The sequence below is a fragment of the Halichoeres trimaculatus genome, unplaced genomic scaffold (assembly GCF_033239565.1).
Source record: "Halichoeres trimaculatus isolate MK-OKI-2021-1 unplaced genomic scaffold, fHalTri1.1 fHalTri1_scaffold_13, whole genome shotgun sequence".
Taxonomy (NCBI): Eukaryota; Metazoa; Chordata; class Actinopteri; order Labriformes; family Labridae; genus Halichoeres; species Halichoeres trimaculatus.
In genome coordinates this window covers 14,533,845-14,549,830 of record NW_027437191.1, presented here as the reverse complement: position 1 = coordinate 14,549,830, position 15,986 = coordinate 14,533,845, and the positions used below count along the sequence as shown (strand labels likewise).

Here is a 15,986-nt window from a genome sequence, read left to right as displayed (position 1 = left end):
TAGCAGCAGCGTCATTAGCAAAGACCGGGTGGCCTCTGTCCCAAGCCACTTCTGCCAGCTACTCTGGATGTATACTGAGGCGTACCCAGGCCGGCCGAGAGATGTAAACTCTCTATTGTGTCCTGGGTCTACTCCTGGGTCTCAGATGGAAATGCCTGAAAAAACTTCCATCTGGGAGGCATCCTCACACAATGCCTGAACCACCTTATCTGGCTCCTCTCGATGCTTCAAATCCTATCTCTACGGGCAAGTCCAGACACCCTGTGGAGAAACCTCATCTCTGCTCCTTGTGTACACAATCTTGTCCACTACACGCAGCTCGTGACCATAGATGACGGTTGGACCATAGACTTGTTCTTCACCACAACGGACCAGTATACTATCCATATTACTGCTGACACTACCCTGATCCTCCTGTCAATCTCTTGCACAGTTTTCCCCTCACTTGTGAACAAGACCCTGGGACACTTAGACTCTTCCACTTGGGGCAAAGACTGTCTCCAGACTCAGAGTGGGCAGTCCACCCTGCTATCTATCATCTCTTACAAAAAATCCCTGTTACTTCAACCCAGTCTCTTATGATGTTACCCACAGTTGCCTTGAGCTCGAAAAGCTACCAAAGAGTAAAGTGATAAGTTAGACATGTTTGCTGGCAGATAAAGATTGAGGAGCCTTACCCACATATGTTATGTTTGTTTACTTTTGGGGCTGCAGTTATTCCTTTGGTGTAGTAACTAAGGTTTCTTGTCTTTAGTGGTAACAGTGATAATGGTATCAGTCATTCAAGTCTACATCAGCCATGTAGCACATGTTTGTTTTTGCAGAACTGAAAACTATCCTATCTCTACCTCATGTGTGGCATTTAAGACTAAAGCCTGCGAGGAGCCAGACATTCCTGTCTAGTTTGTTGTTTGTGGGACTGCTGATCTCAGTTTAATGAGCATTTGTTGGAACGTTTAATACCCAGTCTGAAGCCTCAGGCCGTCCTCGTCTACCTCTAACTGAACCTGTTTGCTACTGTAAGCATGTTACAGAGCTTTGTTTGTGTGTTGAGTATTTCACATGGGTAAAATGTTCTAGCTCATCCAGGCATGAGCCAAAAAATCAAACACTTGGGCTGACAGAGGAGCTCAGACCCCATGCAGCGAGGAAGAGATGAGAAATAGAGAAATAACCTAAAGGAAGACGAGCAGGAAGGGAGAGACGAATTGAGACAGAGACAGGAGGATAAATGGAGGAGGCAGGGAGATCAAGGAGATAGGGAGCAGGAAGCGAGGCTGGCTTTAAAAATGTATGCGCCTCCATTTGGCAAAGGGGAAAAATTTCCCAGCAGAGATGGAGGACTGTACAGTGAGAGCCTTGGTCCAGCTTTAACACTCAGATGGTCGACCAGAAACATTTCTCTAAGTCTTGTAAAAGAAAGAAGAAAGATGGAGTGGAGGAAAAACGAAGCTGTGGAGATGCCCTGAGGCTCTGCTCTCTCTGCCCCATGATGCCATTTAACTGCTGCTGCTTACTGCGGAGTCTCACACACACAAACACACTGTGCAGTGTTTACATGAGATCCTTTTTACAGTTAAGTGTTCACTGAAGGCCATTAGGTTAAGTGCTCGCCGCTGCAGACAGTCAGAGTTGATTGTCTGCAAAACACTCTCACAGGCGCCCCAAACTGATCGACTCGTCCTAATAGCAGACACGGAGGTTTTATTTGGTTGATATTCGTGACACAAACCATCGGTCAGAGGATCCAATGACCCTGAATATTTGGGAAATTTTGAGCAGAGCTCTCTTTAGTTTGACATGTCTTTAATCTGTCATGCAACAGTAGGCCGAGGGTACAGCAGAAAAGCTCTCCCATCATGCAAGACATAATCCTCAAGCAGTAACGTACATTACTGCAACTCTGGGATTCATGTCAGAGGCTTTCAAGGTGAATAAGACATGAAGGAGCTGAAACAGGAACAATGCCTTACAATAGAAACCGTTTTTGATGGAAGTGTGGGTCTGAAAAGCCTTTTGATTGCAGATTCACATATTAAACTTCAGAAATAAGAAACTATCTAAAGATCAGTGTTCTATAACATGGGTAGTGTTAAGGCAGTGTTTCTCAATTCCGGTCCTGGGGCCCCCCTGCCCTGCATGTTTTAGATGTTACCCAAATCCAACACACCTGATTCAAATGATCAGCTCGTTATCAAGCTCTGCTCAGCCTGATAACGAGCCATTCATTTGAATCAGGTGTGTTGGAGTAGGGTAACATCTAAAACATGCAGGGCAGGGGGGCCCCAGGACCGGAATTGAGAAACACTGTGTTAAGGTGAGGAGACGGATATGACCTGTAGCTTTATCTGTGGTACAAGACTGTGATGAGAATAATAAAGTTTACAACGCAAACGCAGAAAAAGTCTGGTAACAGTACACCCTGTGAAAAAGAAGACATAAAGCTCAATGTCAGATGATCCAATCAGCAATGAACCAATCCAATAAAAGAACCCAAACACAGGAGAGCTTAACCAGGATAATTAATCCATAAGTAAACCACACGATGAAGCAGGAGAAGAGCTCAGGACAGCACAGGAAACCATCAACATACTGAGACTGAGACCACAGGGACCAAAGGAGCAAGTTTAAGTAAGCACAAGAAATTAATAGTCACATTAAATAAAGATGAACACGTCAAATTTAATGAATATAAAGGTGAGAAAAAAGTTAGAAAACTGTTGAAATATAGAATTATTAATTAAAAAAAGCTAGAAACAGAGTCTGAGGGGTCTGGTTTAACCAAGTGGTCTAGGTTGCATACTTGATGAGTAAAGCCTAAAGTGGGCTGCCTGGGTTTGAATCCAACCTGTTGCACTTTTCCTGAATGGCTCTGTCCTGTCCCCTCAGACTAAAGGCATAAAAATTCTCCTAAAACATTGATTTGATTTAACCAAAAGTAATTCTGGTGCACTGCAAAAAAACTGAAATCTTATCAAGTGTTTTTGTCTTGTTTTAAGAAAAAATTGTCTGATTTTGCTCAATATGAGCCACATTCACCTGACCAGTCCAGAAAAAGGTCGTTTCAAGTTATTTAAACACAAAATGAGGTCTGAATTGCTTTAAACAAGTAAAAAAAAAAATCTGCCAATGGATCAAGAAGAATTTGCTGGAAACTAGAATAATGTCTGTTCTGATGGCAGATTTTTTTAAACTTGTTACAAGCAATTCAGATCTCATTTTTGTCTTTAAATCACTTGAAATAAGAGATTTTTTTGGACTGGTGTAGTGACTGCGGCTCACACCAAGTCTAAAAAGAAATTTTCTCCTGAATATAAGACAAAAACACTTGTAAGAATTCATTTTTCTGCAGTGTGGATGCAGCTCTAATCCAAGACTCAGACAAAGACAGACTTCAACCACATCTATACAGACACAAGCCCACTTAATTCAATGTTTGTCTCTTTCCAGAGAAGAGATAAAAAGAGAGGAGAGGTTAAAGATAAAAACTGTGAGTAACAAGTGAAAGATCCACAAAATTTAAAGATGGAGCATAAAGTAAACTCTTAACAGAGCAAAAAGCTCTGTTTGAAAAGATGCTGCAAAATGAACCATCAGCCCTCGGCTTCACACCGGGTCCTGTCCGGCCAACTTCATCAGATGGAGCTAGCCTTGGCTTTACAGCATCTTTTGTCATGATAACGGTGATTAAGCTTTAAATAGGAGCTGTTTTTGTGGTGATCCTCATGAAAGCTCATTTTTGACACAGAAAGAAAATGTGTAGGAATGGAAACTGTGTTTCATTTTGAAACACAAGGAAACACAGAAACACCTTCCAAACATGTAGTTTTTTAACCAAAAAGGTGATCAAGATATGAAAAAAATAAAATTCACTTTGACAAACATCAGGCTGGGAAAACAAACACACATTACCAGGCAGGCTGTTTCTGCTTGAGAAGCTGAAAAGTCAGTGAAGCAGAAGCTCTCTCTCTTTCTGTATGTGTGTGTGTGTTTCTGTGCATACATTTACTGTACACGTCTGTGCGCTGCCATACATCGACCAGCTCTGGTTGTCATGGCAATCTGGCTATACCGTGGCCACTGTGGCTGTAGAACTGGAGCGAGTATCCCTGCATAACCAGCGGATGTATTTTCCAAGGCGCGTACCTCACCAAAACCCTTCAAACCTCAGAAATATTGAATTATTCTCTATTCATTAGTCCTCTCCTCTAATTCTGCCCCTCCATCTTTCTGTTTCACTTCAACATCCGCTCACTCTCTCCTCCTTTTGCTTAGCTTAGCTTTTCTCACCATCCCCCCTCTCTCCCGGGCTCATATTTTCTCTCCCCCCTCTCCACATCTATCCTCCTCTCTTCACTTCTTATTTTTCATACCCACTTTCTCCTCCTCCTCCTCCCTTGTCCCTCTCACTCACCTCTAATAAGCTCAACCTCCTAATAATATATCTTCTTTCTTGTTACTCAGTTTATTTCCTGTTAGCGCTATGTGTTGATCTGTCTTTCACAGAGAGAATAATTGACGAGTGATAAATCTGCACAGACATAGTGACAGCAGTCTGTTTATTTGTGTCTGTTTACCGTAAAATCTCTTTCTGCTTTTCAAAGTGTGTATTTATTGCATGAAATCTGATTTGTGAAACATTAATATTGCTTAAGGGCCTGGATTGGTTTAAGTGAAAACACGTCACACTTCAAACCTCTATAATCTGTGCAAATGCACACACAGGGTTTATGTGTCAGTGAGTGTGTTGAGAGTGTGTCTCTCGTGTGTTAAGAGAAGAAGAGAGGTGTGAGGCACAGCCAGAAATGTGTGAGACTGTCGTGTCTTTCATTGAGGCTGCAGTGGACACACATTCATCAAAACCTGATGTTTGCTGAAATGTCCTGATGTTTCACTGGAAAAAAACTGAAAATTAATCAATAATTTTTTGTCTTTTTTTAGTAGGAAATTCCTTTTTAAACTTAATATGAGCCATTTTCACCTAATCAATCCTGAAAAATGCCCTTTTTTCAAGTTGTTAAAAGACCAAAATAAGGTTTTAATTGTTCGTAAAAAGTAAGAAAAAACAAAAAACGTGCCAATGGGTCAAGAGAAAAGTTATTGTATAAAGAAACTATTCTAGTTTTAATCAAATTTTGAGCAAATTTACTGTCTTATCCACTCTGCTTAAAGGCATAAAAAGAAGAAATAATTTTCAAAAAGTACTTTCTTTAGTCACATATAATACATTTGAGCCGCCAGTTTTGCTCAGTTTGACCAAAAAGTAAAATCCTTGAAACATCGTCCACAGGCCCAACCTGCAGCCCTGTGCTTATCTACCCCCCTCCTTCCTCCCCATATTTCCTCTTTGATAGCTGTCGACTTAATTAAAGGCAAAAATAAACATCCTTAAATGTTCAAAGCGCTATTTTCTCAACATAGAAAATAAACACTACACTTGCTTTGGCTAGCATTACACTGCTAGGTGCACAGTGTTGTTCTCTTTATTTTAGAGACACCATGAACTAATAAAGAATGATGAAGCTGTTTAAATTCACCATGTTTTACATGTTTCTTAATCCAATGTGTTTAAACTGTTGTACAAGTGTCTGCTAGTAAATAGTTTAGAAAGTGCCTGTGCAACAGAAACAGAAAATGCATGGCTTGATCTCAAATATAAGGAGTGAAATGTTACAACTGACCCCACAGTCCAGCTCAGTCAGTAGTAACATACCTTTGGGAAAAATGTAACATGAAGAAATAAGGACAATGACAATAATTTCAGATACTGAAATCTTTCTGTTTAAAACTTTTGAACAAAATTGCTGTGGTTCTGCAGAGTACAGAATTTAAACTAGAAAAGCACTCAGAGAGCACAGACCTCTGCCAAGCACATTGTGGTTGTCCCCAACACTTCAGTCCTACTTTAATGTTATACTCCCTTTCAGTAAACTGTCTGCTACAATTTGGTGTTAGTTGCAGGTTTGTACGATAATTTGTTACCTGACAGTGTGGAAAATTATGATGACCCAGTACATATTTCATATTCTATATCTTAGAATCAAGAATATTGTCAGGATCTGGATTGTACTTTTACATCTGTCAGAAATTATGGGGACCTTGTCTTGTATTGTTTTGCAAAGCAATCTGACCATTTATTGTGGAGTTATATACACATAAGGTGAAAACGGCCCTATCGCACAATGATAAAGAATCCTTTAAAAAAAATCCTGGATCCAGGCGGTGATCCAGATCACCTCCAAAATGTAATCACTTCTTCCTTATCCCATTTTTAACATTTCCTGAAAATTTCATCAAGATCCGTTTGTTAGTTTTTGAGTTATGTTGTTCACTACACCAACATCTGAACATTTATGAAAATAAAACTGTGCAAAAGGTGCAACTGCGCACTAGCTTCAATAATCCAATAGTGTGTGTGTTTGACTAAATTTTAGAAATAATTAAAATGAACAAGACTTCCCAGCAGTTTTAAAGTTTACCTGAAAACAAGGATTAGTGATTTTAGCTATGATTTACCTTTACCTTAAACTGTTGGCAGTATAATGTCAGCCTATGCTGCTCTGAAGATAGTGGCAGCCATGATGTTTGTATGTTTTTTTTTTTATGTGAAGACTGCTGGTTTTTAAGAACGGTTTTGAAAATGAGACTACTGATGTGTGTGTGTGGTGTATTCATAAGGCCATGGGCCGATATCCAATACTACATGTTTGCAGCTTGTGTTCCTGTTACTGCTGTAGGAATCAGACTAACTGTGGAGGATGCCACATTAGAGCTACACATCCTGTAACTCAAGATACGCCTCACAATAACTAAAGCTAATGAGGTAAGTTCTTCAGATTCAGATTCCTCCACCTTCTTTCCCGCCCTTTCTCCTGATGATGTCATCCAGCTGTAAACGCCCTCAGACTCCCGTGGAGTCGTCAGGGAGCCAGGCCAGGCGGTGATAGTGACACGCTGTAGCTCCATAAAGCTGCTCCTGCCTGGAGCACTGGCCAAACTAAAAGCTGCTTAGCAGGGCAAAACTCAGACTGAGTCTCTTAAAGCTGCACTAATCAGAGCTGTTAGAGGAGGAATGGTCAAATGTATCGCACACAAGATTACAAGGACATCTTGAAACATCAATCCAAGGATGAGGGATGGATGTAAGATGATTTAAACAAGGGCAGATGGCTGGAAGAAGATAACTAAATGTGAACTTGTGCTCCAGTGAAGTGAAAAAATAAACATGTATGGATGTCACACAGCATCAGGTCTCAGTGCACGCCTGAATGCCACATATTCACCAGGCACAATTACATCTGAAGAAGACAAAGAGCAGGGAAGCTGTTGCACATCTGAGCATGCGTCCTCGAGCAGTCTGCATCCATGACGGCAGGCGTCAGCTGTGGATGCAACAAGCCACCCTGAGCACTTTCGCCGTTGATTGGAGAGGAAGAGTAGCAGAAAAAGAAAGAGAGAGGCGTAAACACGGAGAACAAAAGAGCCTCTGAGTTGGCCAACAAGAGGGCTGCAGCCGCCGTACAAAATATAACACAACTGCTGCACTGTCGCCGGCTCCGTCCGAACTTGGCAAGCTCCCTCCAAAGGCCATCAATGCCCTCTGCTTCTCTCAGGAGGAGAACACTTTTCTGCACAGCTAGCTGACACATTAGCATGCAGCCCCATCCCCCTGCAAGGGCAAACAGCTACTCACAGCAGCACTCAATGTACACAGAAACGCTTCATATGCAGCAGCAGAAGCGGCAGCAGCTGGGGGTCTAACAGAAAGATGACCGTGATGCTAAAGAAGAAATTTAGGTGGATCTGAAAGGCACGTGATGCTGACAAAAGATGATGGAGACTTCAGAGCTGGGTATCTCCACCATTGAGGGATCAGTGATGGATCAATCACTAATTAATGGATCCATTGCTGACACCTTTCCCACCCTTGGACGCTTACCTGACTTTGAACTCAGTGAGTTGCGGCTGTGCCCCCGGATCAGCGCAGTAGATCTGGGGGAAGTAGAAGCGGTGCGACTGAAGGTTGATGTCCATGTTGTCAGACACACAGGTCAGCGCCGTTTCACAAAAATGAAAGAGGAAATCTCTACAGGTTGTCTTCTTTTTTTTCGTTTAGGTCCAGATTCTTGTTGCTGACACCTCTGCTAAAGGTCAGAGTTCATCACCAGCATCCCAAGTCACCTTCTCCCCGAATGGTCACAGGGCTGGCAGCATTACCGCCAGGAAGTCATCCCCCTCCTCTTCCTTCCTGCTGCACACAGACCATTCAATCACCTCTACCGCCCAGCTCTGAACAGGCACACTAACCTATTTCCCCACTGTACACTCAGCAGCTGTGAAGAGAGAACAAAGATGACTCCAGAGAAAGATGCTGCCTCCTGAAAGCACTGCAGGAAAAAAAGTGTCCTTGTTTGTGGTTCTTAGATCATCCTTTAGATTGTAGAAAAGAAAATGTCAGGGAATAAAGAAGAAGAATTTTGAGATGCAGGGTAATGAGAGGCTTAAAAATGAGTGAGAGCAGCCCTCGGCCACATACAGAGGAGACTGAATGGGAGATGCGAGTCGTTTGGTTTTTACGCTTCAGAGACAGAGGAGGGGGGGTAAAAAGAGAGAGAGATGGAGAGAGGTTCCCGGTGCTGTGAGGCGTTGCCCTCGCTCTGCCTCTCTTCTCTGTGTCTCATTGGATTACCTCCTCCCACTCCATCCCCCCCTCCTCCTCCTCCCTCCTCCCTCCTTCCCCTCCCAGCTGTGACAAGAGCGATGGGCCGCCAGCCCCGGAGGCTGATGGTCCTGCCCCTCCCTTTCCTCCCCCCTCTCTTTCCTCTCCCCGGCTCCAGGATTGGCTGAGGCGAGGATGCGTAAGCCTGCATGGGGAGACGGAGGAGAGGCGAGGAGGAGGAGGAGCAACAGATTTTTAATTCATCTGATGGCTCCTGTCTTTTCACATATGATGTGAGGTGGCGTGCTGGGTTTGGGTGGAGCTCGCTTTGGAAACACAAACAGTGGGTGTATTTACCAAATGGTTATTAACACAAAGGGTTAATAATCAGGTGGAAACAGATACAGCTTTAATATTATTTGTCTGAGCTTGGTCAAATTTGGCTTCATTTGCCATAAATAACTTAAATCCCATTTGTTCAGGTGGATGTTTCTGAATGAGGTCATGGGCATGTGCGATACACAGAGAAGTATACAGCAAATTAAATGTAAAACATCAAATTCAACTGTTGTATTTTACTGCTTCTGTAACGAGAGTTGGTTTCTCTAAATGATAACATTCTGGGATGTTGCAGCTACTTTCTCATTGTTATTCACTGCAGAATAAACTGTAAACAAACTGATTTTAGAAATGCATCATCAAAATATCACTGAAAATAAACACCTCATCTAGAGCATGCCTCTCCTCTCTCCCTCCATCCATCCTCATGCATGCAGATTACATCTCATATACAGTAAATGTTGGGTGGCCATAACCCTAATCTGCTGCCTGTAACCAATAAATCCCTCCCATATTCACTGTCAATCCTCTGACATCCCAGGAATGTGCTCTTTCTAGTACAGCTCTCATCGCCCACATCTGTCCTGCTGTGCTCTGCCAGCAGGCCATTTCATTGATTGGTCAGGCTGCAGAGCTTTAGGATGATTCGGTTCACTCTGTATCAAATGTGGACAACGGCTGACATTGCAATTTGCAGCAATTTCGTGACTGTTCACTTTGCTGCTGACGTGCCAATAAAATTTCATCTTTCTGCGCCGTACCCGTGTAATGTTAGTTGACTTATTTGCGACGTGCAGGAGGAAAAAATACTTCATAAAGTAGCAAATGTCTGCTTGTGCTTGCAATGAGTTGCATCACGTTGCCTCCTCACAGAAAAGTGGCATCATTATAGCTCCACAGCCGTGTAAACACAGATTTAAAGAGGGACTGCTGTGGTTTGGTGCAGAAGACTCACAAAGATGAGACACTTGCAAAAGACAGATAAGAAAAAAAAAAGACATTCATGGACTGTCCCTCTAAAAATGTACAGATCATTTAAAAATAGACTCCCACTGCATGTTCACTGATCTTTTTAAACTCAACAGTAGGATTTGAAGAAATTTCAAACCCTACTGTTCAAACTGGGCTCCTCCTTGGCTCGATGCTAGCAGCAGTGCACACCCACTGCCTCTGACCAAAGCTTTGTGAACACATTTACTTGCCCAGCAACCACCTGCAGCAACGCGTTCCTTCGTGTGAGAGACTCGAGAGCCGTGCACCTGACTTAGCATGTTAGCACAAGCTAATCACAAGTATTTAACACATACCTGCTCAGTGCAAAGCCAACTGCTTTTCGTCCCGTGCTGCTCTCCAAGTTTGCTATGCTCTGCGTGTCCTGACCCACAACATGCTAGCAACAGCGTGGCAAAACAGAAGATGAAGGATCAGGTATGAACCAAAGACGGTTAGGTTACAGTGGCTTTATAGGCCCAAAAGGCGCATGCATCCTGTAGTTAGTTCGGATGGACCTTGGTTTGTATTCAGACCTGCACCAGAGAACCACAAACCGCACCAGAGTTCATTTGGAAACGGACTGAAACCACCTCAAAAAGTGGGTCTTAGTCCGGTTGTTTGGTCCGCACACCTATTCACACCTGCATGGAAAGTCTGGACCAAGATGGGAAACGAAACCTGGTCCGTTTAAAGTGGACCAAATAGTCCAGGAATGAATACCACCTTACTCTCCATCCAGAAACATCTCACAACCACCAAAACAACATACAGGCTGAGGAGAGGGACGTGGCAGACACAGACACTGAAACACATTTATAGAGGTCCAGAAGTAAAGATTGAGCAGGATAGTTCCTGTAAAAGTTGATATTTTATTTTTCAGGAAAATCCTGCAGACTCTACCTTTAAAATACAAAAAAAATCCTTCTGAAGTTTACAGCTGTTAACATCACAGAGCCCATAGCTGAAGTTACCACAGCTACAGGGCGCAACATGAATGTTTTTACTTTAATTACATTTACACCAAGAGATGTGCCAAATATAGATTCACTTCCCTCATCAGAGACCTGCCACTGCTGCACCGGGGTTCTTTTGTTTGTTTTTTGTCATTTTTGGCCTTTTGTTGTCTCATCACATCCCTTGATTTTAACTCTCATCTCCTGATGGGAACAAGAGTTTAACGACTTTTTTACTTGAAGAAGCAGAAATACACTTAAGAGGTGAGAGCATTATATATTGTTCCATGTTATCCTCTCTCATGTGTATCTTAAACTGTGCTCACACTTGCACAACTCCTGGGAATGACGACGAAATTAATCCAAGAAATCCTCTTCCTCAAGAAAACAGACAGATCCTGCTTCTCACTGCTTCACTTTGCCGGCTGGCTGGCGTAGCGTCGTCATAGGGACTTTCAGTCTATGTGCCGTAAATGGACTAGCTGGGACATCAGTCGATACTGAGAAATATCATTTAGATATAATGAATTTTGGTGCTGATAATCTCATTTTAAATGATAGATTATGCACAGGAACATATATGAAAGTGAGAATATTTTAGTATCACTTATGAAGTCCGTACAGGGCCTACAATTTCTAGGTAACAAGCTTTCACAGTTTCTGCGAGGCAGTGACTGCACAGATTGTGGAAAGACGGACAGCTGAATCAATCAATCTGATTCCTTCCAAATTAAACTTCAGCACGCCGTGAGCAGCTCTATTTACCTGCTTAATCTCTGACAATGACTGACAGTGGACACAGACTGTGACAGACTGAAGGAGCACACAAGGCTGTCTATGAGAAATAAAGTGTGAACACTGTCTCTAAGAGTAAATTAAAAAGTCCTCTAACTGAATGAGCAGTTTCAGTTATTCTTGTTAGTCTGATCAAGGGAAGAGCGTGTGTGCCTTCATCTTCTGTCACAACAGAAACCACACCAGCCTCATGGTGTGTGTGTCACTGTGAGAGTGAAGCTCTTTGGTCTCTGAGCAGAGAAACTGTCATCGTGGGCAGAAAACACAAAGAGAAACTAGGAGCAAGGGGGAAACATTCAGCAGATTTGAGGATCAGAGGATGATGGTGACAATGGTTTCATAACAATCGACAACTGGAAGAGGTAGAAGAGAGTCAGGAGGGTGAGCTTAGGAAGAGGACAGAGGGTGGATATGTGGCCAGATGGACCGACAGGTAGAGTGAAGTACCAGAGTGGAAGATAAACTGTTTTAATGGAGAGAAAGAGAAAGAGAATGTTAAAGGAGGGAAGGAGATATCTTAGAGTAAAAGATGGAGAAACAGCACAGAAAGGCTAAAGGACATTAAAGACGCCATCACACTGGCAAACCGTGGCATGCTTCAGCACACTTCAACCCTGAAGTCGGGATCATTTGGCCAGTGTGACCGCAAGTATCGTGCTTGAGCACGATTCAGTTCTCTGCTTTGGCCCGCTTCAGAGAGGTGGGCTTCAGCGCAGTCCATTTCATGCATGAGCGATGAGGTACGATCTAGGGCTGCACGATTATCACAATTGCAATCGCAATCGCAATGTCAGCACATGCAATTACGTAATCGCAAAAGAGGTTACCGCCATTGCAATCGCATTGTCAGCACATGCAATTCAGATTTTTCTCCATGATAACCAAGCAAGTCTGTAGACTCATCATGACACAACTTTTTTTATTAAATCGCAAGCACAATCGCAATCGCAAAATTGTCCACCTAATCGCAAATCGCACCTTTTCCCCAAATCGTGCAGCACTAGTATGATCCATGACATATGATCGCTGCGACTGCTCCTCTCAACAATCATCTCAAACAATAAAGGGGTGTTACAGGACATAACATGCAGAAATCAGACGCACGAGATCCGCGCAAGAGAACACAAGGGGCTTTTAATTTTTTCAACACCCCACGTGGCCATTAGTGTCTATTCCCAAACTGCAGGGGGCGGTGTATCTCAAGAGAGTCGAAGAAGTTTGCCTTTGTTTACAAAACAACATATCTATCCCAAAGATTTTTCCAGGATGTTTTAAACAATTTCCCTTGTTTGCCGAGAGTGGCCACAATTTCACACCATGAATTATTTACCACCCGGTTAACCTGGTGATCTCTGTGCGAAGAGTCATACAGATGCCTGTATTTCTGCACTTCGACCACTAGAAGATCCCGTTACTCCGCTATCTTGTCCCACAGGTTAGAAATTTTGGAGTGTGCGCGGCGCAGAACTTTTCCATGTAAAAGGGACCACGTGAGGGGGCATAGGTGCGAAAATGACAACATTCATCCGCACAAAGCAGTGCGGACCCAGCAGACGAGTTGTTACTGGCCAGCCCTGCTGTGGGGAGACTGTCCGAGTGCTGGTTTTGTGCGTAGTAGGAGTTCTGCAGCAGGGGTACATCATCATTTTTGCTCGTAGTTATAACAGTGTCCACTATTAGGCCCAGAGTTAGCAGAACAGCACGGTTTGAATGGCGAGAGTGACCGCGCCCTGAGCCTTCACTTACTGAACCCACCCCTCCCCCACCCACCACTCCCTCACAGGTTAAACCCTGGCAGCAGATTGTAGTTTAATCCACACACTTCCACTTCTACTGAGTGTGTGTGTGTGTGTGTGTGTGTGTGTGTGTGTGTGTGTGTGTGTGTGTGTGTGTGTGTGTGTGCTTGAAAGAGACCGAGCAGCCAAGTGCTTCTGTAAAACCATGCCTATTAGCGTATAGCAGGAGGGATGGCCTTCTGTCTGACACACAGCGTGACTGTGTCTGAGTGTGTGACTGAGGGGCCGTTCACACACAACTGGAAACTGAAGAGGAATTCACCTTTTTTGCATAGGTGAGCTAAACAAAGCAAAAACAGAGCTGCTGATATATGATGAGAAAATTCTTCATTAATAAAATCATTAGTGCAGGGAAATCATATATAAGGTGAATAAAAAGATGTCAGTAAACATGAGTTCTGAATGCAAACGATGGGAGTTTGGTGAAGCAAACCAAGCAAGTTACACGTGCAAATCTGTGACATGTTCAACACTCTACTCACTTCATCTGCAAGAGCCAAAAACTCTGATATAGGAGAGACTCTTTTTGTGCCATGCTGACCAGCCAGCAGTAACATATGACTGAACGGACCATCAGAGGTTTATTCACCTGGAAACTGGAGCACAAATTGGTTGTACCCCTGCACAGCTCCCTCGATCTCTACGACACAACCTGCTTATTTTTTCTGGGAACAGGAAAAAAATGAGTTTATTTGGAGGGAAGTGGAGGAAGCAGATGGATTTTCTGGTAAATCATAAAACCTCTTTTTTTTCTTTTTTACTTGATTCCACCTGTTAGTTATACTAGCAGGTTAACACCGCCACCATTAGCATTAGCAAACATAAAATTCACTTGCTACATAAATTCACTTTAACTAAACACATTTAGTTAAAGTTGAAGATCTTCTGAGTGACATTTATGGTACTACTCTTGTTTGTACCAGTAAAAGATAAAAATAATAGGGCTGGGCAACGATTAAAACGTTTAATTGTAATTAATCGCATGATTTTCCTGATTAATCATAATTAATTGCATTGTGAAAGTGCCATAACATCTGTCATGCAAACACTAAATCAGTACTTGTTGTACAGTAATAGTTAAATCACATATTTAGTGCAAATCAAATTTACAAAATGTAAATACAAAATTAAAGCTTATTGCCACTGTCAGGGCATTGAAGTGATACTCCAGGATGGAACAAGTTGGGTCCTATCACAAGGTTTAGGACAGAAATTACCCCTACAGCAGTGTTTTTGTGCAGCAGAAGCCCAGAGCGCTAGCACCAAAAACCCCCTCCCTGCTCCTCTGCTGGTTTCCTCAGCACTCAGACGGGGCCAAATTTTACTTGACCAAAAACACAAATAAACAGACTCCCACCGAAAAAATCTGATATCGGTCTGCATTCAGGCTTTATTTAGAGGATTTTCAGGGCATTGCTTTCACACAAAAACACAGCTAAATAAGGCTCTAGTTCTCATCATGTCCCTTCGTCCTGGCAGACTACCTGCGTTTGTTTATCTGGCACGCCGTGCGCGCGGACTGATACACTAAGCGGCGAGCGCCTTTAAGTTCTGTGGCGTTGCCCCTCTTCTCCATGCTTGTTTTGGTTACTCATCGTGTGTTTCCCCTTATTTCACTTCCAGTTCCACCGCGGTCAGCAACAGACATTTACAAAATAAAAGCATGTTAGCAACATACACTAATGTGCGATAAAATATTCAACGGCGTTAATAGATTGACGGGTTAACGCGAAAATAACGCGTTAACTTGTCAAGCACTAAAAAACAATAAATATAAAATGTCATAAAAGAAGTGTAACTTGTCTTACTTTCTTATTTACGCACATCTGGTCTGTTTCTGTGTAAAGCGTATGCAGCTACCAGTTCAAGAAATACACTACCTGTTACAAAGAGAAGATGCACAAAGAGTCTTTGTTGCATCCCGTCAAGTGACATCTCTACGACGTGTGAAAAGAGCAGGAGACTCTGCAGCAGAGTGTCTGCTGTGCAGCGGCAGAATACTCCACACGTCAGGCCGTCTAACTCTGATTTACACACACACGCCACATGAAGGTACTGCCACTTAAAAAAGAGTGAGTCACACACTCTACCAGTGTGATGTTGGTGATTCCAGCTGTCTGCTTCTGCGTACTGACACACATGGTGGTTGTAGGATGTGCACAGACAAAAGCGCGTGTCTTTTAGAGTATGTTTTCATGTGTTGGTGTGACTCTGTATAATCACTGCTTCTGATGCAGCAGAAACAACCTCAGGCAAAAACAAAACATCCTGTAATCTCTGTGTGGATCCTCAGATGATTCATCTCTTCTTCTCATCATTACGCTGACCTTTTTCTTATTCCACAAGATTTCTCAGAGGCATTTGCGCACTCATTTGCAAAGTTTAACCTTTACCTTAAAGTAATATCTTGGGTTTGTTGAATACAGAGAAGAGGAGGTATTTTGCTATCCA

The 15,986-nt window shown here is 42.8% G+C and overlaps 1 protein-coding gene across 3 annotated transcripts in view; it reads right to left on the bottom strand.

Annotated features, from left to right (window-relative positions):
• The window catches only part of evlb (Enah/Vasp-like b), a 65,488-nt gene that overhangs the window by 38,803 nt on the left and 10,699 nt on the right, over positions 1-15,986 (bottom strand). Inside the window, exon 1 of one of the 3 annotated variants that reach the window (XM_074685800.1) lies at positions 7,940-8,690. The exons of 1 other annotated variant lie outside the window; for it this stretch is intronic. In XM_074685800.1, the coding sequence (XP_074541901.1) occupies positions 7,940-8,034 (95 nt within the window). In that variant the 5' untranslated portion in view covers positions 8,035-8,690. Of the gene's footprint in view, positions 1-7,939; positions 8,691-15,986 lie in introns of those variants that run through there. One more of the 3 variants, XM_074685799.1, reaches the window with a different exon arrangement.